Source organism: Lagenorhynchus albirostris, chromosome 1, assembly GCF_949774975.1.
Source record: "Lagenorhynchus albirostris chromosome 1, mLagAlb1.1, whole genome shotgun sequence".
In the NCBI taxonomy this organism is placed as follows: Eukaryota; Metazoa; Chordata; class Mammalia; order Artiodactyla; family Delphinidae; genus Lagenorhynchus; species Lagenorhynchus albirostris.
This window is the reverse complement of record NC_083095.1, coordinates 185,105,001-185,129,125: the sequence shown is the minus strand read 5'-3', so window position 1 is coordinate 185,129,125 and position 24,125 is coordinate 185,105,001. Positions and strand designations below refer to the sequence as shown.

The following is a 24,125-nucleotide window of genomic DNA, read 5'->3' as shown; positions in this document are numbered from 1 at the left end:
AGCGATCAAACCCGCGCCCCCTGCAGTGGAAGCACGAAGTCTTAACCGCTGGACCACCAGGGAAGCCATAGAGACTTTTTTTTTCTCACACCCCCAGAGTGGTTTTTGGTTTTGTTTTCATTTTCCCTGTATAGTTTGTCTTCCCAGTTTTCCAAGGTGGCTTGAATATCCACCTTTCTAGTAAAACCAGATTATTCAAGAACTGCTTTTGCTTTTAACTTTTACTTAGGCTTTGAGCATGACCTCATTAGGCAACATAGCAAACTCCTTTTCTTTTTTCTTTCTTTTAAAAATTTTTTTAGCAAAGCATTAGACTTTGGGGAGCTAGAAGGCAGAAGGAATTCAGTCACAGGGTTAATTTGCTGGTTTCCATGGAAAGCAACCGATACTTGCATCTGCTGACTGTCGGCATCGCCTTCTTCTGATCAGGCACCGGCAGGATCTTGGGCGCCCAACTTAGGTATAAGTGTTCTCTGAGGTCCTGACGTTCCGCGCATTTACTTTCAGGTTACCCCTTGTATGTGTTTGAGTAATTTTGTGTTAGATTATATTGAAAAATGCACTGTTAACGGTGTAGAAACTTGATTAGAAACGTGCAGGAGCAATACACTTTACTTACAGTACCAGTGCAGTGCAGAAGCATAAAGTATTGTGCTTTGGGGGGACACTTTTGCTGTCTTCCACCCATTGCTTCTCTCCCCACCCCTTTCCCACAGGGTTTGACTGAACCTTGTGCAAAACATGCCTCTAAAGAGATCTGGCCTGTTTTCTGTTTTGTTTTTTTTGTAGAGTTGTCTGCCATTGGGTCGTGAGTTCAGATTCCACGCGGGCCGTGGGAGGTTAAGTAAATCGTGACCACTAATAGGAGTGACTTGATGTTTGAACAGTTAGACTCTTTATATTGGACTAACTTATGTTTTTATAGATCCCTCACGTTTGTATGATAGCTCTGTACGCAGCGTAGTCATTTACAACAGATTACTGAGCAATCAGGGCGACATAGCCATTCAGCTGTAAAGACAAGAAGACTGAAGCCCAGAGACTGGGAAATGGTCAGGGTTTTCACGGCATCCCAGCCTTGGGCTGCGGGCTCCTCTCTGTGCTTTGGCTGTGCCGTCAGGGATTTTGTTTTCTCCCCGCCACTTTGTCCCTCCCTAACTCTCTCTCTCTCTCTCTCCCATCTAAGTCCAAATTGGAAAAATGAGCAGAGGCCAAGATGGGGTTCACCATTAAACTTGGTATAAAATAGTATACTTGTAGTGCGTGGTCATCCATTTTTCACTGTGATAGGACATTGATTCATGGAGGGTTAGATTAATGAGTTAATTTGTTGGAACTACTTAACTGTCCAGTTTATTGAACATCTGCCACATGGGCTGGTACGACGTATGGTGAATGTTTTCCTTAAGTTTTTTTTAATGCTTGGGACAGTTCTGCAAACGTGGGTGTAGGAGCCCTGATTTACAGGTGAGGAAATCAAGACACAGGTTAAGTCATTTGTACAAAATCACATAACTGGTAAGTGGCATAACCAGGCTTCTAATCCGGGATGGGTGGTCTTCAAACCTGGTGGTATTACTTCTCATGGACTGAACAGGGTTTAAAATGGATGAAATAACAAAACTGTAATAATATAGCAGCAACTGAATGATCCCTAGATTGTAAGTTTAATAGCTATTTAATATGAACTGTATTTATTGAGGGATAATATGCATACAGAGCAGGACATGAGCCCCAAAAGTGAACTGATTGGTGAATTTTCATAGTGAATGTGCCTGTGTAACCAGAACCTGTATCAGAAAACAGAACCTTACCGGCACCCCAGAAGCCCCCTTTCTCCCCATCCACTGCCTCTCTGCTCCCAAGGTAACCGTTATCCTGACATCTGACACCAGAGGCTGGGTTTGCCTGTTTTGAACATCAGACCCGTGGAATGATCCAGGATGGACTCCTGTGTGTCTGGCTTCTTCTGCTGACGTTGTATTTGTGAGGTTCGGTCCTGCTGCTGTTGTCATTCTCATTGCTGTGTATTCTTCCATTATATCCTCATCTACTTCTCCATCCGACGGTTAATGGACATTTGGGTTGCCTCCAGTTTGGGGCTGTTATGAATATCGCTACTCTGAGCATCCTTATAAAAACATTTATATGTTTTAAAGAAACTGCGTCCCTCTCGCAACCTTTCCCCGCATTAATGTGACTTTCTGCAAGATGTTTTCTGGTTGGGGTTATAAAGCTATGATGTTATAAAGCTTCTAAAAGCTTTCTGAGAGAGAAAGTCATCCTGTTAAAGTGAAACCTGTTGTCTCCTCTCCTGCCTCCCCCTGCCCCACCATTATCACGGCCCAGAAGAATGGGATGCTTGAGGGCATACCCGTGGAATCAGACAGACTCTAGTTCAAATCCTGGTCCTGCCCTTTCGTAGCTGTGTAACCTGGGGCAGCAGGAACAGGGTTATTTTTACTAGTCGCTATTTGTTGCCGATGACAGCACTCATCACAGGTGACATTTACTGGACGCTTACTATTCCAGGCCCTGCATTGGGTGTGCCTTTCTCATTTATTCTTCATAACCCTATAAGATAATCTTCCCCCTGCTGCTGCTGCTTCTTCCTCTTCCACTTCTTCTACCTCTTCTTTTTAAACTGGTGAGAAAACTTGGCCCAAAGTCACACTTACAGTAAATGAGAGAACTGGAATTTAGACCCAGTTGGTGTGACCTGGAGCCCGTGGCCTTGAAGCTGTCTGAGCCTATAGGGAATTTGGAGACTTCATGGAGAATAAAACCTCCTGCCTCATTGGGCCGTCATGAGGCTGAAATGATGGGGAGAAGCTTGTGGACAACATCGAGGGAAGATGCACAGTGACTCCACAATGGATTCCTTTTGTGGCATCTCTCTGATGCTTTTTCAGGGTGAGGTGTGGGTGTCATCCTGGAAATGGACGCCTCGTGATTTGCGGAGCTATGGCCACCTACTGGTTGGTCCTGCCTCACCCTGACCAGCTTATCTTTAACCTTGGCACGCGTTCTGTCTTCCCGAGGTTTTTCTTGACTTCTTTCCCATATTCTAAATATAAAATATGTGCCTTATTTTTTTTTTGTAAAAATACATTTTTGGGGGATGCAAAAACCGATGAGAATACCAGTTTGGTATTTTCCCAAGCGCGTTAGTGTTTGGCATGTGTACAGCAGCATCTTTGTGGCCAGTTTATTGCGGGTCTGAAGTTCTAGCAGCAGTGGGCCGGGTAGAGCTGGAAAAATCACATTTATGAGCTCTTGTGGATGGCTGCGGTTTGGTGTCATTTGTCAGCCTTAGTTTATTAGGTTTGTGGCCACAGAGGTCATCTGGGCACTTGTCTGATGCCTTTGGGTACCAGATGCTGCCACTGTCTCCTGGCAACGAGACTGAATCCTTAGGTTCACCCCAGGCTTAGGAGTTTGTCAGTGGAGCCCTGGGCTGTTTGGGAGAAATTCCCATTTTAAGTCACTCTCTGGTCTCTCAAGGCCTTTCTCCTCACAGCCAGCCAGCCTCCCTTCTGGGAACAGTGCAGGAGATTCCCGTGGGTCCAGAGACAGCCGTTCCCCTTCCAGGTTGACCCAGGCCTGGACTTGGCTGGCCTGCGATCTTAAATGACTTGGGTTTTTCAGGGTATCGTGAGAGGGTTGCTAGAATCTCTTAGAGACAGCCTGGGAAACAAATGCTCTTAAAAACTGCCTTGGAATTACTTTGCACTTTGCAGAAGAAGTCGCAGCAGTTCAGATGTTTAATGGTTTAGCTTCGCTTGGTTCTAGTACAGCTGTAACCTGCATGCACCGACAGGTTTCAGGTATTGTCTTCTTCCTTTTTATTTTTTTCATTGTTTAAAAAAATATTTATTTGTTTATTTATTTGGTTGCACCGGGTCTTAGTTGCGGCATGCAGTCTCCTTAGTTGTGGCATGCGAACTCTTAGTTGTGGCATGCATGTGAGATCTAGTTCCCTGATGAGGGATCAAACCCGGGCCCCCTGCATTGGGAGCTTGGAGTCTCAGCCACCGTGCCACCAGGGAAGTCCCAGTATTGTTTTCTAAAGGATTCATTTATTAGCGCTTCTAGGTAGAATTAGATTTTAAATATTAAGGGAAACATGGAATTTAGCATAATCTGTAAATTCTGATTTTTCATCTCAAAGGATTAGGTTTTAAATTTTATCTTTGTGGGAATTCCTGGTGGTCCAGTGGTTAAGACTCTGCGCTGTCACTGTTGAGGGCCCGGGTTCAATCCCTGGTCAGGGAACTGAGATCCCATAAGCCCTGCGGCCAAAATACAAAAAAATATATCTTTGTGATGTAACAATATGTAAGTGAACTACTGGAGCCAGGAATAGACTGATGGGAAACTCAGATGCAGTGAAATGTTTGTTTTATTAGTCGAGCTGTGGAATTTTTCTGTGGGGATGGTTATTCGCCTCTGGAAAGCAATCAACACAAAATACCCAGGACAGGCAGAGGCTTGGGCCCAGAGTTAACCTTTGAAAGAGGAAAAAAATGCAAAAGCAAGGACTCAGAAGGCATCTGTAAGGATGGGATTTCCTTACTCTCTGGGATAGTAGAGTTTAGTGATGATTTCCGTTTCTTGATTCTCAGGAATTAAAGGCAGAATTTTCATCAGGTTGCATTTTTCAGTGCATAGCATTAGTATATGTCTAAAATGCAAATCTGTGTTGTTATTCAATGGCTTAAAATCTTTCAGTGAATCCCCTCCACTTCAGAACAGCATCAGAGATCCTCACTAGCAGCCTTGTTTCCTTGATACACACCCTGCACTGTAGCCTGAGCCATTCAGAACTCCATGTGTGTGTGATAGACTTTTTACACTTTGCAGAAGGTTCTTAATGTTTGTAGCCTGAGTGGGTCTTAGAACCACCGAATGTTACCGGCGAGAACGTGAAGGGGGCTTCGTGGCCCTTTCCCCACGCTGGTTGAGAAGAAGGGCAAACTGGAGAGAAAGGAGAGGGAAAATGTTTGTGCCTTCGTTTCAGTGCCTGTGGGTCACCTAGTTGAACTCGTATGTTTTCGGAGAACTCTTATGCTTTAAAGGCCTTGAGAGGTAGAGCTTTGTGTATACAGGGTTTCCCAGACCTCTGAATAAAATGTGGAATGTTGTTAGTCACATAGTTTGACTAATAATAGTTTCCATTTATTGAATCTGGCATCATAGACCTGCCAGAGATTATACCGAATACTTATATCCACATTATAGCCTGTTCTCTTTTTTTTTAAGTGTTATTGTTTTTTTTGTACAAAATGTGTTAGTTTACTAACTCTACTTTTGTCATACATTGGCAACCTCTTTAATATCTAGAGACTAGATATTATAAAATGGGGACCCATTGGTCCAGTATACACAAAATATATACAGTAAAGTTAAACAAAATGCATGAAACATATAGAGCAATGGATAAGTTGAAATGTTCTAGTATCTGCTAGCAAAACATCTTTTGCAATCTTCCCTCCCACCTCCCTAAACCCAATGAACAAGCACAGAGTATACTGTTCAGAGAGGAGGTTTAACAATTCCATTTCCAAAGACAGTATTTCCCATCAGTTTTTAAAAGCTATTTACAAGAAGCATTATTCTACTAATACTACTTTTAAATACATCAAGCACTTCTAAACATCTAGAAAGAATAGATATTTCATATAAGAACTTACTTGTCCACTATGTACACAGCACTGTTAAATAAAATTGCACACATGTAATAATGGTTATAATCTGACGTATCTTCTAAATATGACCATTTTGGCCTGAACCATTTCCTCCCTCACTTCCTTCTCTCCACCACCAATCCAGTGGACAAGTACATACATATGTAATGCTTAGAGGTGGGTGAACAAATTCATATCCAAAAGTCATTTACAGAGGACAAGCTTTCCTATGAATTTCAATAAAGTATACAAAATGTGCTCATTTTACTACTTTGTCATACACTGGCAACCCCTTTAACATCTAGAGACTAGATGTTGCAAAACCAGGACTCAATTTGTCCATTATATACACTATATACACAGCAAAACAAAATGAACATACAAAAAATGGTTTTGTCTGAAAATGTCCAGGTATGAACACACTAGCATATTACCTTTTGCAATTCTTTCCCTCCCTCCTCCAAACCACCGAACAAGTATAGACAATAGTATACTGCTCAGAGAGATGGTTTAACATTTAACATTCCCAAAGACAGTACTTCCTGTGAATTTTAGCAAAAAGATATTTACAAAGTGATATTTTACTACCTCTACATTTAACATACGTTGGGCACTTCTAAACATCTAGATGGACTAGATGTTTCAAATAAGGACTTAATTTGTCCACTATATACAGAGCAGTACTGAATGAACTGCACACATGTAACAGTTATAATCTGAAACTGTCTTCAAAATACCAGCATTCTAGCCATTCTAAGACCAACCCCCTTCTCTCTCTCTCCCCTCCACCAACCCAGAGGGCTATCACGCTCAAATTTTCAGAAGACAATCTTTCCTAGAAATTTTAACACAAAATGTACAAAATGTATTATTTACTAACTCTATTTTTGTCATACACTGGCAACCTCTTTAACATCTAGAAAGACTAGATGTTGTAAATTAGGACTCATGTGTCCATTATATACACTATGTCCACAGCAAAGTGAAACAAAATGCGGGAACATAAAAAAGACAGTGGTTAATCGTGCCTCACTATAAACACACTGGCAGAGAGCTCCTTGCACTTCCTTCTCCTCCCCGCGACCTTGCACCAGTGCACAAACAAACACAGCGCATACCGCGTACTGTTCAAAAAGGTGGTTTGGCCACCCCTCCCCCCCCCAAACATTTCATACGAATTTTAACAAAAAGATATTTACAAAATGTCTTTTTACTACCTCTACTTTGAACATACATCAGGCAGTCTAGAAGATCTAGAAAGACTATTTTTCAAAAAAGTACTTACTGTCAACTACACGTACAGTAGTAAGGAGTAAAATGCACACACAAACCAATGGTTCTAATGCGCAAATGTCTTCTAACTGTGACCAGTCTGGCACAGAACCTTCTTTTCTTCCTCCTCAACGTCTTCCATTCCATGTCCTCTAACCCACGGAACAAACGTGGACCTCTGTGGCTCCTGATGTCGCCTCTAGAGGCGGTCAAACAACTCCATTTCGAAAAGTCATTTCCAGAAGACGTTTCTTTTCTACGGTTTATTTTAAAGAAACAAATGGCATTTACAAGACATGTGACTTTAACTCTATCCTACGTCGGCAACCTCTTCACATCTAGAAGGCCTAGATGTAGCGAAAAGTTTTCTTTCGAAAGGTTGGGGGGAAAGTTGAGAGCAGCTTTTTCATATTATATACACAGGCCTTCTATAAACGGCCAGTAAATCTTCCCGAAGGGTGGCGGGCACTTCCTATTGGCGGCACGTGGTACGTGATTCTACCATTTCTATCTTCCGACATCGAGGTCTTGGTAGAACGACGACCAACCGCCCGATGACCCGCTAACGTTCCACCCGTCATCGACCGGGGCTCCGCTCACCTTCCGGGCCCGTTAAGGCCTTTGTCCGTCGTTGTCCGGACGAGGTGAGGTCTCGTCCAACTGGGGCAGAGAGGTCACCTCAGGTCCCAGATCCGCGCGGGCTCCAAGGCCTAAGGGTGGCTGAGCTGGTGTCCACGTAGAGCCCCCTTCCCGGGCCATCGAGGCTCTAATGGCCCTCCGCAGCGTTCCAGTGGCCGCCATTCTTCTCGCCCTGCCACGCCCGACGCCCAAAGACGCCACGTCCTCAGTGGCCTGCCGGAGGCTTCGCCTAACCCCTGCAGCGTGGGGTCAAGAGACCCGGCGGTGGGCGGGATCTGGGCTCCGAGGGGCCGCCGCCATTAGGTCGCGGAGGTGGGGGTGGGGGAGCAGTTCGTTGCTGCTTCCAGGCTCGGGCCCTGCCAGTGGGCGGCTGCGGCGAGGGCTCTGGGGCTTGGTAAGACACAGCCTGAGCTTGTCCCGGGGGCCCCCCAGTTCACCTGCTGACCAGAGGCCGGAGGGCCTGGAGGGCCCCGGGCAAGAAGGCCGCGATCCGCTTCTCACCGCGCTCTCTGCCGGAACTCTAAGTGTTATTTTTATTTATTTATTTTTGGGGCTGCATTAGGTCTTTGTTGCCGTGCGCGGGCTTTCTCTAGTTGCGGCGAGTGGTGGCTACTCTTCGTTGCGGTGTGAGGGCTTCTCATTGCGGTGGCTTCTCGTTGCGGAGCACGGGCTCTAGGCGTGCGGGCTTCAATAGTTGTGGCTCATGGGCTCAGTAGTTGTGGCTCATGGGCTCAGTAGTTGTGGCACGCGGGCTTAGTTGCTCCGCAGCATGTGGGATCTTCCTGGACCAGGGCTCGAACCTGTGTCCCCTGCATTGGCAGGCGGATTCTTAGCCACTGCGCCACCAGGGAAGCCCCTTCAGCCTGTTCTTACAACACTCATTTTAGAAGGTGGGAGAACCGAGGGGCAGACATCTTAAGCTTTGTCCAAGATCTCAAGCCAGGTTTGCTTCTCCTGTACTGAGCTGACCTTCATTTTCCTTCATTGACTTGACAGTTAAAAAAAAATTACTTTATGAATCAGTTACTGGGCCAGGGGCGTGTATATGACAAGAGTGTCTTCATGTTACTTTCTGGAAGAATGTTTCGTAGCAATAATCACATCCAGTTACAAAGTGCTTTTACTCCCAGACGTATTTCTGTCTCCTCCTCCCTTTCGGGCTGTGGATGCTCGCTGCTCGGAGCCCTTTCAGGCTTTACTTGCTGCTCTGGACTCCAAACAGCCCAGGGCTTCCCTGTCCTGCTAGTTATTCGTGGGCTCTGTTCCTTCATTTAAGGACTGACTGTTCATTGACTCAGTCCACGGGGTCTGAGGAATATGCACGTAAACCAGATGCGGTCTTTGCGGTGAAGAGATGATATGATTTATGTACATTTTGCTGCAACACAAGGTGGAGGTTGGTGAGTACTAGGAAAAGGGGGCAAAGAGAACCCCATAGTTGTCTAGAGGTCAGAGAATTGCACCTGGGGAGTTGGGCGGGGGGCTTCGTGGAAGATCTGACATGCGTCTGGACCTGAAGGTGTGAGTGAGATTTGGCTTTGTGGTCCAGGGTTGGGTAGGGAGCAGATCAGCGGCCCTGCCAGAGGGCAGGTTGCAGGCACAGGATGCTGGTGGGGAAGGCAGGGACTCGTGAACACACGGGGAGCAGTGAGTGTTCACTTTCCTTTCGTCGAGGACAGGATCTGTGAGCTGGGAGGGTTCCCTGACGATCAGAGCTGTGTTTCCCAGCCTTGGGAGCCATGGGGAAGGTAGTTGGCAGAGGGGAGAAAGTCGAACAAGGAGGTCAGTTAGATGCTTATTGCCACGTCGTGGCTCCAGGGTGGAAAGTTGCTGAAAAGGAACCAGACCCCAGATTGTTCTCCGGCCATCACCACTGCCAGGGGTGCTCAGGGACACACAGTGTGGCTCCCAGCCAGCTCACCCTCCTTCTCGTGAGTGACCTTTCCCAGACCCCAGTGTGGCCCACTGTACGGGGGCCACAAGGTCTCCCTTAGCCTGGTGTGCGGTCACGCTTGAGGTCTACACGCCTGACTCAGGCCGGGACTCCCTTTCCCGTCCCCACTTAGAAGAAGGGCAAACCAGGGAGAAAGAAGAAGGAAGATGTTTGGGGGCTTCAGTTACGGCAGATCCCCTCCAGCCGCTGCCCAGTTACCGCGTCACCACTCAGGCGTCCAGCGACGTCTCCCACCCAACACGTCCTAAAGGGAGCTGCTGACCTCACTCCCATCTGCTGTCCGCACGGCCTCCACCACGACCGCTCGGTCCTGTTGCTCAGGCCAGGCCCCTTCGAGACATCCTCGGCCCTTCTGTGTCTCATACCTCGTGTGCAGTCCTTTAGGGGAGTCCTGAGGCCCGGCATGAAACGGCATCTGTCTGGTCCAGACCATCTGGGTCCCCTGACACTCACCTCCCGGCGGCGTCTTTCCTTGGCCGCCTTGGTCTGTCCTACACTCAGCAGCTAGAGTCATTGTCTGGACGCATGAGTTAGAGCTCGTCACTTCCCTGCCCAGAGCCCTGCACGGCTCCCGGCTGTCACTCAGGGCAAAGGCCAGAGCCCTGACACTGGCCTTCAAGTTCCCGCATCGTATCACCGTCACCCCACCCCTGCGTCCCCACTGGTGCCTCTCCATCCCCACCCTCGCTGGTGTCTGTCCTCCCTCAGACCCATCAGGCATGCTCCTGACTCCTGTCACATTCTGGTGTCTGGAATACTCTTCTCCCCACCCCTGCTGACACCTTGACCTCAGGAGGGCAGGAATCTGTTTGCATTTGATGTCCCGGAGATTGTCCCTGGTTTAGGGCAGAGAAACCAGTCCTTTTATGGAAGCATATGGGCCTTCTTGTCTACTGATTAACTAGGATGAAACTGCTCTTGGCTTTTCAACAAAATCAAGACTGCCTACAAGTGTGTTTGGTGCCTCTCCAGTCTCCACCAAGGAGCACATTCTCCTCGGGGTGCGTTCACGGTCAGGCTGCTGGGATGGGGTCACTAACCTACCACTGTCGAGGTCTGTGAGTTTCCATTTGGGGGAGGGCTGCAGGCATGCTTGTTTTTAAAAGGTCAGTGCAGGTAGCATTTAAAGAATGTTTGGTGTAATTTGTTAGATATATATATTATTGCTCATTAATTTTGAGCCTTAATCATGTGTTTATACCTAAAATATATAAACAAATGAGGCAGCTACAAGTTTTCTATTTTAGTTGACTTATTTATTCTTTGGGCTTTTGTCCTCTTTATTTTCACGTTGATTTTCAAAAGATTTTTCTTTTTTTTTCTGTTTGTTGTTTTTTTAACTAATTTTATTGGAATATGGTTGCTTTACAATGTTCCGTTAGCCTCCACTGTGCAGCAAAATGAATCAACCATACACATAGAGATATTCCCTCCCTTTTGGACTTCCCTCCCATTTAGGGTTACCACAGTGCATTAAGTAGAATTCCCTGTGCTTTGCAGTATGTTCCCATCAATTGTCTATTTTATAAAAAATGCTGTAGATGACCTTATTTCCAAAGCAGAAATAGAGACACAGACGTACAGAACAAAAGATTTTTCTATAAAAATAGCATCATAGGGGCTTTTCTGGTGGCGCAGTGGTTGAGAGTCCGCCTGCCGATGCAGGGGACGTGGGTTCGTGCCCCGGTCCGGTCCGGGAAGATCCCACGTCCCGCGGAGCGGCTGGGCCCGTGAGCCATGGCCGCTGAGCCTGTGCGTCCGGAGCCTGTGCTCCGCAACGGGAGAGGCCGCAGCAGTGAGAGGCCCGCGTACCGCAAAAAATAAAATAAAATAAAAAATAGCATCATAATTTGTTATACAGAACATGGGTTTTAAGATCGGAGGGTGTTCCTTTTCTTTCTTTCTTTTTTTTTTTTTTTTTAGTTTGAGATTTACACTACTGGTAAAATTAACCTGGACGAGTTATTTATTTATTTTTTTTGCGGTATGCGGGCCTCTCACTGTTGTGGCCTCTCCCGTTGCGGAGCACAGGCTCCGGACGCGCAGGCCCAGCGGCTATGGCTCACGGGCCCAGCCGCTCTGCGGCATGTGAGATCTTCCTGGACCGGGGCACGAACCCGTGTCCCCTGCATTGGCAGGCGGACTCTCAACCACTGCGCCACCAGGGAAGCCCTGCCCCTATCTCTTTGACAGAGCTTCAGAGTTTTCAGTGAAGTGGTGAAGGGGCCCTGTGGCGGATGCGGTGTCAGCTGCTGGGCCAGCCCGGCTGTCCTGCGCCTCGGCCTCTGTGCAGACGTCTGAGCAGAGACCACAGTGAATTTCATCTTTCTGTTTCAGACAGCCCGCTGGAGGATTCTGACCTGAAGGACACGTATCTCATCCCGAGAAACATCATGGCTGAGCCAGACTATATAGACGATGACAATCCTGAACTAATTAGGCCTCAGAAACTAGTCAATCCTGTCAAAACATCCCGGAACCATCAAGACCTTCACAGAGAACTTCTTATGAATCAAAAAAGGTAAGATGCTTTCTTGAGCGGAGTTTTCCTTAGGGGACTTTTAAGGTAACTAGATTTAAGTTTAGTTACGTTTACAAAGGCTTCGAAGAGTTGTTTGTTTCTTGACCATATTTAACACTTCCTATTCCTTTCGCATCCTTGAGTCAGGGCACCCATGATGTAAAGCTGTCTGCAGGCTCAGCTGCCGGCCCCAGGGTCTCTCGGAGTTCTGTGGTCCTGGGTCCCCTTCTCAAGTGGATGCGTATTTTAGAATTTGTACAGAAGGGGCTGGATTAAGGATAAAAGAGGGTGTCCTACGTCGAAGAGGAATACATTATTGCTTAGATTTGTAAAAATTCTGAATTTTCCCCATATATCTGGGGAAATGTGAGAAGAGATACCACCCACTTCAGCATTTGTAGAGTGGCAGGGAGAAGTCTCTAGAACCACATCAGACTTAACAGTACATAAGGACCCCCTTTCCTGTGTTTTCATTTGTTTGTTTTTAGGTAGCATTTTAAATGATTACTATCATTTTTATTGTTATTAATTTTGTTTTGGAGAGGAGCAAAACATTGACCTTCAGTCTTCTCTGTAAACCATTTGTTAGTTCCATCTGTGTCATATGTAATTTAGGGCATTGGGTTCGGTATACTCTGCTTCTTTTAATTTTGAGAGTTTATTTTATTGAAGTCTAGCTGATTTACAGTGTTGTGTTAATTTCTACTGTACAGCAAAGCGATTCAGTTATACATATTTATATTCTTCTTCATATTCTTTTCCATCATGGTTTATCACAGGATACTGAATATAGTTCTCTGTGCTATACAGTAGGACCTCGTTGTTCATGCATTCTGTATATAATAATTTGGATCTGCTAATCCCAAACTCCCCATCCATCCTTTCCTTACCCACCCCCCCCTTGGCAACCGCAAGTCCTCTTTCTGTCTGTGAGTCTGTTTCATAGATAAGTTCATTTGTGTTGTATTTTAGATTACACATATGAATGATATCATATGGTATTTGTCTTTCTTTTTCTGATTTTGGTTAGTATGATAATCTCGAGGTCCATCCGTTTTGCAGCAAATGGCGCTATTTCATTCTTTTTTATGGCTGGTACTCTGCGTTTTAAGTGATTATGGGCAGGGCTACTGGAGTCGGAGAGCTGAGGATGAAAAGTTGCTTTATTTATTAGGACACAGGGTTACTAGAAGATCTGTTAAGCTTCATTTAGAACTGTTTTCAGGTCTTCATAGTAAAACTGTGCTGATCTGAGTTGTGGAACTGTGGACCACTCATCTGCTCATGCTTTGCTAAGCCTTGGTGAAGAGGTAGCTACTGCCCACTGCACTGAAAGATGTGCAGACCAAGCTCAGCATTGGGGTAACGTTTTGGAAGAAGGGCCTAATTAAAAATAAAAATGAAACATTTTAAAAAGGGATGAGGGGGCATTTTTATGGCAGTTCTCCGTCGGAGTGTACCTCTGCCAGAACTCATATCTTCTGCCCCAGGAACTCTTTGTAACTACATTTCTCCCTCCAGATGTGGGAATGTGACTTACTTTCTGTCCCCAGCACACTAGCGTGCTGTCTGAATAACGCTTAATCAGTAGAATGTGAGTTTGATCCCTTTTGAATAAGTCCTTAGCTTCTACCTGTCTTTGTCGCATAAACACAACAAAACCCCCAAGGATTTGGTATCATCACGCCCATAGCAAAACAAGACTGTATACGTTCCTAAACAGACCAGAGAATTTGGAGGCCGTCCTTCCTGGGAAACCATGTCTGCATGTTGGTGGGAAGATGGAAAGTTTAATATCCTCTAAAAGAGGGTAGCCGAATGGTTTCCTAAACCAAATAATTTTCTGATTGTCTTTACCTCTTGGATCTCAGTCCCCTTGCCTGTCAGATAGGAGTAGGAGACTTAGTTAATCTCTAAGGAACATTCTAGTTCAAACTGTTGTTGGGTTTTTGTTTTTTCTATTTTATCTATGAAAAGGCTCCACGTCAGAATAGAGACAACGGTAAAGCAAAGTTGGTGGAATAGTTGTTCTTTGAATTAGAGGCTATAGGCTATTCTGCAGAAATGTAGTTAGTAGCCTGGGTCTGTCTGTGTAAAACATTACATTCAGTTTGTGCAACTGAATCTGTTTCCAAATTTCCTGGAGTAGGCACATTCTGTGAAAATGGACCTCATTCCTGTTTGCCTTTCTGTCGCCTGTTTTTTCTTTTCCTTGTTTGCACAGCTGACTCCTTAGCCAGGCCCAGCTCAGCTAATGTTGGAGAATGCTCGTGTTCACTCGAGCACCGTGGTATAGAGAGGACCTGGGCCTTGAGGTCAGGGAGAAATGGTATGAATCCTGGTTTGCCATTGAACTTGACCTACCTTTTATGATCCTGGATAGGGTCTTCCTTCCTGAGATCTGTTTCTTCATCTCTAAAGTAGGGGATAAAAATATCTTTCTTATAAAAAATGAAAGTAAATGAGAGCATGTTTAAATACCTGTTAAAACACCTGGCATATAAGAAGTGCTCATTTAGTCCCATCCATCTTCCCCCTTACTATGTAGCATCATCTGAAATTTCCTGTTGCTTTTTCCCTTTTCTCTGAAAAGTTCTGGTCTGGTTGTAGAAGTACATTAAAAAAAAAAAAAAAAAAAGAAAATTAAAGCGAGGTTTCAAAATCAAACGAATATATCTTATCCTATGCCTTCCGGTTTTTTCAAGGTAAAATCTTAGTTTGGTAGGATCCTCTTATTAGGAATACAACTGGTTTTAGAGTGAAAACTTCACAAGCAGTTTCTTCTCTTTTATTCATCTTCTATCACGCATGCTTTTTAGAGACTGTGGGGTTTTTATTTCTGTTTTAGGGCCAAATAATAGAAAGTATCACATCAATAATATATATATATTTGGTTAAAGGATAGTCATAGTTGCTTACTGGTTTGTACCATAATGAACCTCTGTTTACTTGTCTGCGGTTTGTAAAGGGCCTTCCCATATTTTATCCAGTGATCTTTCCAGCAACCCAGTGTGTGTTGTCTTGGGGTTGTTCTCATTCGACATGTGAGTGAGAGGAAACTCAAGAGTCATTGGCTGAAGAGTCTTTTCAGTTTCACATGATAGTTTTATTGGAATAAAAAAAGGGTAGAAATCAACATAGAATTACAGGCAGTTTAAATTAAAGACAGTGATGAATCAAATTTAATAACCGTATAAATGAGACGAAGGGGTAGGGGTAGGAGAGGGAGAGAGAACTGAGATGTACACGAAACAGGCTCTGTGGAGCTTTTCCTCTGCGTGGCCACAGTTTCGCTCGAAGACCTGTCGCAGTCCAAAGAGTTGCCTTGCTTAGGAGACCATATCCTCATAGGTATTCTAACGCCGTATCCTGCACTCTTTCAAGTATATCATTCTGCTCCTCTATTTGCTGTCTTTCGGACCCAGTTAAGTTTCAGGTTAAAAGTCTTTAAAATTTGATCTGGTCACAGTTTACCACCAAGTCTGACGATTAAGACCCTGTGTCAGGTTCTCAGATTCTTTGTTCCTATAACAAGGCAGATTGCAAGAGGCATTATTTTTGGTAGTTGAAAGATCAGTGTTCAAGAGGTCTTAAAAAATGAGAATATTTCCAATATAATTTAGAGAGAATCTGTCTTCCCTAAAAAGAGTACTTCTGGGGCAAACAGAGAATACCCGGCTACTCTGCATCCCTACCAATGGCTCTTTGGCTTGTACATTTCAGTCGACAGTTTCGAGGTCCCTGTGTTTTTGGTCACTCTTCAGGTGGTGTTCTTTGTTAGACAAATAGGTAGATCCTCAGTAAATGCTTGTTGCCGTGCAACGTGGAAAAAAAATATGGGAAGTTGAGGTCGAAATATTTACATTTGAATCCACGCCGGTTGAAATGGCTCAGTCATAAACGTGGAGCAGGGCAGGCCAAACCAGGAGACTCCAAGATTCAAGATCAAGGGCCTGAAAGCCAAAGGCAACCCTTCCCCTCCCTGCTACAGAAAAATATTAGGCCAGGAGGTGTGTGGCTGGGTGGGCAGGGGAGGGAGCGTGTCGTGTTAGAGTTGGCGCCAGACCTGCCCCTGCCTCCGTGCTGACCTGGCTCTGGAGGCGTTCTCCCTTTTACGGGTTCAAGTGTGGCCGGTGTGGAGGCGGAGTGGCGTGAACATAGACCGGTCCAGTCGGCCCCTGAATGTGTTCAGTGGTTTATATGAAGTGTGAAACAGACCTTTAAACGTCGTCTGTGCGTCTTCATCAGTGGTGGTGGGAGTACAAATTGTTGCGGCCTATTTGGAAAGCAGTTTCACGGTCCACATCCAAATCCAAAATGTGCAGACGCTTAGCCAGCAATTCTGCTTCTATGAATGTAGCCAGCAGAGATGCTTGGATAGGAGAGATATAAATGGACAAGGAAGCTCCCCGCCTCATTGCGTTCAATGGGGAACAACTGGAAACAACCTAAATGTCTCGCATTATGGACATGGTGAAATTTGGGCACTTCTGTACTCCGATAGGGGTCTGGAGAGTATGGGGCACACTCTAAACAGTGAGTGATCTTTGGGTGCAGGAATGGGTGCAGGGCCTCTACTGTGTACAGTTTTCCGGGCCACCATTCACCTAGATTACAGTGCACGTGGTGCACCCTGTAGATGTCTAACAGGAAGAGTCTAGGTGTGCTTTCCCTTTTTTTTTGCGGTATGTGAGCCTCTCACTGTTGTGGCCTCTCCCGTTGCGGAGCACAGGCTCTAGACGCGCAGGCCCAGCAGCCATGGCTCACGGGCCCAGCCGCTCCGCGGCACGTGGGATCTTCCCGAACCGGGGCACGAACCCGTGTCCCCTGCATCGGCAGGCGGACTCTCAACCACTGCGCCACCAGGGAAGCCCTGCTTTCACTTTTTATCTTGCATGTATGTATATAACACCTAACCTTTTTTTTTTTTTTTTTCAAAGAGCACATATTAATTTTAAAAATCGGCTTGGTCCGCTGTGATAGTCACGAGAAGCAGTTCGGGAATAACTGTTGGTCTTGGGTGGTACCAAGCCCCCAGGTCGTAAGCAGTTGTCAGTCATAAAGGGATTGAAAGTTCTTGTTAATTGAATTGATTAAAGAGAATCAACGTTGTCATGCAGAGACTGATACAGTAATTTTTATGAAATTTGGAGCTTATTTCTGTCTTGCTACCTCTGCAGCCTGATCTAGTTTTAGACTCAGAGAATCACATAGGCAGTGCTTGACTTTTTCCATTCAGCATAGAAAGTTAAGTGAGCTGCTTGATAAAATATTAACTAAATTTGTATGACTTCTTGACTGTTACAAGTGCAGGACATTTATCATATAAGCACCATTTTCCTGAGTTTTGTGTTACTAAATATTTTATCTTACTGCACCACTGTGTAAAATCTTTGAACAGAAAACGCATACCATATATTAGTTAAACCCATTCACGTGTTGTGATAGAATGCCAGCTTAACGCGTCATACATCAGAGTTTGTTCAACAGCTTTTGCATAAGCCAGAAGCACTTAATAACGGTTGAAGTTAATTTCACCAGTGAATTATAGTTTGAAATTTAAATTATGCAGGTAGCTAAATTCTTAATCCTAAAATTTAAATCCCTTAACTCTGTCTGTACTGTCATCCTGAGACTTTTTAATAGTCATGAAACTGCGTGGGTCTTTACTCAGATTATTTACAAACATTTTCCGGTGCTCAATGACACTTAGGTAGTGAAGTACCATAAGCAACTTTTCTTATTACACTGAGTAAGACTTAATTTCCAGAGTAGTCTGTCTATACTTCTGTCCTCCTCATACAATCTTAATAACTGTGAAATAAGTTGTAAATCGCAAAAATAACCCGTCTCTTTTATTTCACTGGAAATATGGCTGAACTTAATATTTCTTTCTGTTCTTTTTTTAATCTATTTATTTATTTATTTATGGCTGCGTTGGGTCTTCGTTGCTGCGCGAGGGCTTTTTCTAGTTGTGGCGAGCGGGGGCCCCTCTCCATTGCGGAGCACGGGCTTCTCATCGCAGTGGCTTATCTTGTTGCAGAGCATGGGCTCTAGGCACGCGGGCTTCAGTAGCTGTGGCACGTGGGCTCAGTAGTTGTGGCTCACGGGCTCTACAGTGCAGGCTCAGTAGTTGTGGCACGCAGGCTTAATAGTTGTGGCTCGCGGGCTTCAGTAGTTGTGGCTTGCAGGCTCTAGAGCACAGGCTCAGTAGTTGTGGCACACGGGCTTAGTTGCTCCGCGGCATGTGGGATCTTCCCGGACCAGGGCTCGAACCCGTGTCCCCTGCATTGGCAGGCGGATTCTTAGCCACTGGGCCACCAGGAAAACTCCTCTTTCTGTTTTTTTAAAACCGAAAGTTCTGCTAATGAAAATTGGGAAAGGGAAGACATATATGTTATTTTAACTCTGTGTCCTTTATCTTCAGTGATGGAATCCACTGACGGTTACTCTGTAAACAGCAACTTTGCAAAATCATTTATTATGATCTTAAAAAGAGGTAGAGAGGAGAGATGCCAGCATTTTAAAAAATCACCACTAGATAGATGTGGAAGTGTGACACCGAGGATTATTTTACAGATGTGATAGGGTGAACTTGAAAGAGATTGAGGCAAGGGTGGTATTGAGATTCTTAGAGCCAGAGCACATTTCGGAAATTCTTTCAGTAAACGGTAACTCACATGACTCCTAGTTGATTAGTTGCATTAGCTGATTGAAGTAGAGTGGAGAAGAGCCACGGAGGTCGACCGGCCTGATCTATAGACTCCCCGGTGTCATCAGCAAGGTCAGCAGGCGTGTGGGGAGGCGCACAGGCCACCTCGGTGGTCTGAGGCTGCTTCAGCAGCACCGGTTTCCCGCAGCCCAGAAAAGCACCGGTGCCGGTTGGGGCCACGTGTGCATGTGTGGACACGTGTGATGGCAATGTCACTCACCCCCTGGGCTGCTTGGCACTGATAGCGTTCTTCCTGTTCTGTGGCTTGTTTCTTTCTTTTTTTTTTTTTCTTTTTTTGTGGTACGCGGGCCTCTCACTGTTGTGGCCTCTCCTGTTGCGGAGCACAGGCTCCGGACGCGCAGGCTCAGTGGCCATGGCTCACGGACCCAGCCGCTCTGCAGCATGTGAGATCTTCCCGGACCAGGGCACGAACCCATGTCCCCTGCATCGGCAGGCGGACTCTCAACCACTGTGCCACCAGGGAAGCCCTTTGTGTATTTTGTTTGTTTCTTTCTTTTTTGGTTTCTTTTTTATTGTCAAAGTTAATAACGAGTTGAGATGACTCAGGGGCTAGTGGAGACTGGCTCAAGAGAGAGAGGATGGTGAAGAGGGGGAGCCCGGACTAGAGAAATCCTGAGGAATTAGCCGAGGACATGGAGACCAGGCAAGTCCCAGCTGACCTTTAACATAGACAGAAATCCCACCTGCGAAAATGCCAGTGAACGCCGTCCTTCTCCTGACCTGCCTCAGACATTTCAGATGAGGGTTGCTAGGGAATGGCCCGAGTTTGGGTTTTGTTTCGCCCCATTTGAAGAGATGGCAGCCTGATTGATCTCTCCCCAGTGTCGAGGTCCCCTGAAGCCTGACTTCCGTGTGTTGTCAGCAGTTGAAATGGTTCCAGAGCACTGGGCTGGGATTTGGGATCCAGGTTCTCCAGGGCCATGCCCCCAGCCATGATGGAACCTTGGACGTGCCTTTTAGATGTGCAAGAATCCTCTTCCAAGTCTGAAACGTGAAGAGTTGGAAGAGATTTTTGGGCCATTTGGTTGTTGAAGTGTCTGTGCTAGCTTCTCTCGAGGCTGCATTTAGTACTTGGGGTCAGGGGCTCGAGCCTGGGAAGCTTCAACATCTTCCTCTCCATGGTGGGTGACCGTCCCACTCAGCGAATGAGCATGCTGTTCCCACCTTCCCCACCCAGACCTCCTGCGCTAACCTCCCTTGCATGACCTAGCGTCTGGCATACGGTAGGCGCTCAGGATGATTTTATCGAGTGATGGGTTTTGCTTACTGTTGGAAGGTGCTCTTGCGCTTTCTTTCATGCTCATGGATTTCTGAGGCTCCCAGTGTCGACTGTTAGCTGGTGGTAGGCATCACAGTCACACTAAGTCACTAGACCCCTCTTCTGTGGTTGACGCCTAAGATTTCTATTCATGAAAGATGCATCCACTAGATTAAAACTTTTAAATGTTGTTAATGCTTTAAATATTTTTTTAATTAAAAAAATTTATTTTTACTAGTTTTAATTAAAAAAATTTTTTTGAAGTATAGTTGACTTACAGTGCTGCATTCATTTCAGGTGTACAGCAAAGTGATTTGTTAATGCTTTTTTGCAGGGGACTTGCCCCTCAGAATAAGCCAGAGCTGCAGAAAGTGATGGAAAAGAGAAAACGGGATCAAGTAATAAAGCAGAAGGAAGAGGAGGCACAAAAGAAGAAATCTGACTTGGAAATAGAACTATTAAAACGGCAGCAGAAGTTGGAGCAGGTAGGGGTGATTGGGGTGAAAGGTGTTTTTTCAGTTGTTGTTGATTAAGGGGCACAATATATTGATTTGGTACCTTTGTATCGCAATATGATTGCCATCGTAGTGCTAACTCACACCTCTGTCGCATCATATAATTATCATTTCTTCTAGCTGGTGTGGACAGTTAAGTTCTAGTCTCTTAGCAACTTTCACGTTTATAATCGTTTTGTTGTCGATAATCCCCGTACTGTGCATTAGGTCTCCAGGACTTACTTCTCTGCTAGTTGTGAGCACGTACCCTTAAATAGCATCTTTCGCATTCCCCTAGCTAGTCACCATTTTACCCTCTGCTTTTACGATTTCACTGTTTTTAGATTTCACATGTGAGAGAGATCATACAGTACTTGTCTTTCTCTGACTTACCTTGTCCTGAGAAATAAAGGGTGCTGGAACAAGCAGAATTTCCCAGACACGTCGGATGTAAATGTTTTTATACCATGAAAGGAAAAGCTGAGACAGGTATCCGCAGATGGACTAAAATACACTCAAGATAAAGGGAAGGATTCTGTTGAGGACCTAGAAGGGATTCAGGAGGCAAAGCCAAAACCAGGGAATATCACAGAATGCACAGCCCAGTGCTGGGAGCTCAAGCACTTGAGTGAAGGTCAGCTTCACTTAAGACTGTGGAGCAAGTGCGTGTTGCCCTCGGGTCCTGTTTTAAGTCTTAGCCTTAATCTTTAGGCTCTCGTCATCCCTCGGTATTTCAGCAACAACCAGTCAGCTGCTGCTCCTGTGCAGAATTCTTACCCCAGCACCTAGATCCAGCCACATATGTAAAGATACAAATATATTTAAGGCGGAGACCAGGAGAAACTTCCTTCCGTTGGGAAATGAAGTTGTTAGGGACTTTGGAAAGAGGAACAGTGTTTTTGGAAAGCCTGTCCGTTTGTAAATAATTTGTAAATAATTTTCCTGTTTCTGAATTCTGTTTAGCTTGAACTTGAGAAGCAGAAATTGCGAGAAGAGCAAGAAAATGCCCCAGAGTTTGTGAAGGTTAAAGGCAATCTCAGAAGAACAGGCCAAGAAGTGGCGCAAGCCCAGGAGTCGTAGGTCCAGGCTGCAGAGACCGCGCACCAGCCCAGCGCACACAAAAAGTGTGTGCAGGGGCCTCCCCAGTACTTAACCTCAGGGCCAAAGCCCCTGGAGAGAATCCCAGCCAGCAGAGAACTGTTACTTTGAAAAGAGTTTGGTTTTGGTTTTCCTACCATCCGGGTTGGATCGGTTACACCTGTGACTGTTGCAGTTCCTATTCGCCAAATGAAGGACGTTGCCCAGCACTTAAGTTGGGATAATGGACCTGTGTGTTCAAAGACTTAAAAAATAACAACAAGAAAAAAAGGAAGAGGACACTGGCATAAATTCCTGAGAGTTGCACTACTTGGTTTTTCTTTCAAGCCAAGTTTAGTGGGGCACAGAGCCTTTTTTCTTTTCAAATGTAAAGAAAATGTGTTTCGTTCTTCCTTTAGTTACCCATTCAGTAATTTAGATCACGCAGAAATGCGTTTGATCTGTTATAGCCACTGTTTGTAAATTCTGTTTTCTTGTCTATTTACACTTTCACCCACGTTAGGCTTAACACCAGAGAATGTTAATATTCATGTTGAACACAGTTCTTACCTTTGTCGGCATTAAGATTCAGAAATAGAGTGAGGAACTTTAAAAATATGGGAACAAAGAGATACATAAACAAGACTACGTAAACGTCTGTCTTGATCTTATTTCCGTTCCTGTTGGTTCCCTGATGCTTCACGGTGACCTTCTACTTCAGGGAAGGTCCATCATATAAATCCATGTCTTGCTTTGATAACTGTTAGGGGGTTGGTTTTGTTTTATTTTGTTGTTAAGTTTCTTGCTCAGCCACGCCTTTTATGTGAAATAATCTCCCACTCCTTCGAGGAATAAAAACTAGTCCGTATAACCCAACCTCAGTGTCAAAAGTAGAGGGTCCAAATCTTCTGGTTTCTCCTGAGAGCAGTATGGGGAAAGCTCCCACGTGGAGCTGTGAAGGAAGAGTTCTCTGGGTATTTTAATGTGAATCAAATGTAGATTGGTCTCAAGGAGGCCCATTTGGAAGATATATAGCATTTATACATTTTTAATATTATTTGAATCCAACCTTTGAAATTTTCTGATCAATGATCACCTAGCTCTTTGCCCTTTTTTCTTGTGAAGAAAGGCTAGTTCACCACTACCTTAGTGATGGTGATGCGTTCGTAAGGATGATGTTGTGACTACTGTTGATCTCTCAGGAACAGCTGAGGGGAAGGGGAGGCTGCTCAGTTGGTGCTCTCCAGCTGGCATGCTGTACTCCACGTGTGAGCCCTGCGTTACCAACTACAGCCAGATTCTTAACGCAAAATCCCTTTTCTATTGCCGGGATGGGCAGGGGGACGTTCTGCTTGGGGTGGTCTAGAAGAATTTGTGTGGATTCAGTATGTTCTTTGTAGAAACGGTTCAGCCGGTAATTCCTACATTGAAGGCTCTTCTTTTTTTTTTTTTTTTTTTGCGGTACGCGGGCCTCTCACTGCTGTGGCCTCTCCCGTTGCGGAGCACAGGCTCTGGACACGCATGCTCAGCGGCCATGGCTCACGGGCCCAGCCGCTCCGCGGCATGTGGGATCTTCCCGGACCGGGGCACGAACCCGCGTCCCCTGCATCGGCAGGTGGACTCTCAACCACTGCGCCACCAGGGAAGCCCCGAAGGCTCTTCTTATAATTTCTTTCAAGAGTCATAGAAAGCTGGATCCCGAGCTTTTGAATCCTCAACAAGCCTAAGTAGAAAGTAGCTTTCTATGGGAATTCTGTAGTTTTCATGGTTGGTGATTAGGCTCCTGTTCACCCCTAATGTGGACAGGACAAAAGTAAATGCATAGATAATATACTGCTAGTCATAGAACATGTTGATTACACCTGAAATGGATTATTTCTCTCATCAGCAAGTATTATTTGAATAAAAATGAGATGCTTAAGGTACAATGTTGCTCTATCATAATTTACTTTTGAAGGATGGAATGGTAACTATTTTTTTTCCATCCTTCTTCCTTTTCAGAGAGGAAAGAGCATTAACCGATCATCTTGAAAGTACGTTTCTGATTGTACGTTGACTACAGTTCTGCCCCTGTGCATGTGGACTAGTGACGCAATTTGTAAAATGAAGATTCAGGAGTAGCTCATAGCCTTGAATCCAACCGGATATGTAAGATCTTTACATTCTGTATCCTTGAAGCAATTCTGCCACTTGCTAAAATTCTCAAGGGCCCTAACAGGCTCCTTTAGAAAGACCAATTCTGTTCCTAGAATTTACCTAGAATGCATTCTTCACTGGGAAAAAATAAATTCCAAGAGCGTTTCCCTCCCAGTCTCACTCACAAATCTGCAAAATTATTAGTGGTTAGCAGTCCAAGGTTTGGCCAAAAGAAGACTTGTAAATAGTGTCAAGCGATGTCTCCTCACTAGACAGTGGAATGTCCAGATAGAAAAGCTCTTTGAAATTGCCAGGTCAGCTCAGCTTATAAGCCTGAGTTTCAAAAGGCGTCAT

The 24,125-nt window shown here is 45.1% G+C and overlaps 1 protein-coding gene across 6 annotated transcripts in view; it reads left to right on the top strand.

Annotated features, from left to right (window-relative positions):
• The window catches only part of FAM107B (family with sequence similarity 107 member B), a 218,291-nt gene extending 195,593 nt beyond the window's left edge, over positions 1–22,698 (top strand). For 3 of the 6 annotated variants that reach the window (XM_060121539.1, XM_060121566.1, XM_060121589.1), the window contains 3 exons: positions 11,890–12,073; positions 20,399–20,549; positions 21,522–22,698. In XM_060121539.1, the coding sequence (XP_059977522.1) occupies positions 11,890–12,073; positions 20,399–20,549; positions 21,522–21,638 (452 nt within the window). In that variant the 3' untranslated portion in view covers positions 21,639–22,698. Of the gene's footprint in view, positions 1–3,699; positions 3,828–8,811; positions 8,999–11,889; positions 12,074–20,398; positions 20,550–21,521 lie in introns of those variants that run through there. The other 3 variants (XM_060121548.1, XM_060121557.1, XM_060121577.1) reach the window with 3 other exon arrangements.
• Positions 22,699–24,125: the final 1,427 nt, after the last annotated feature.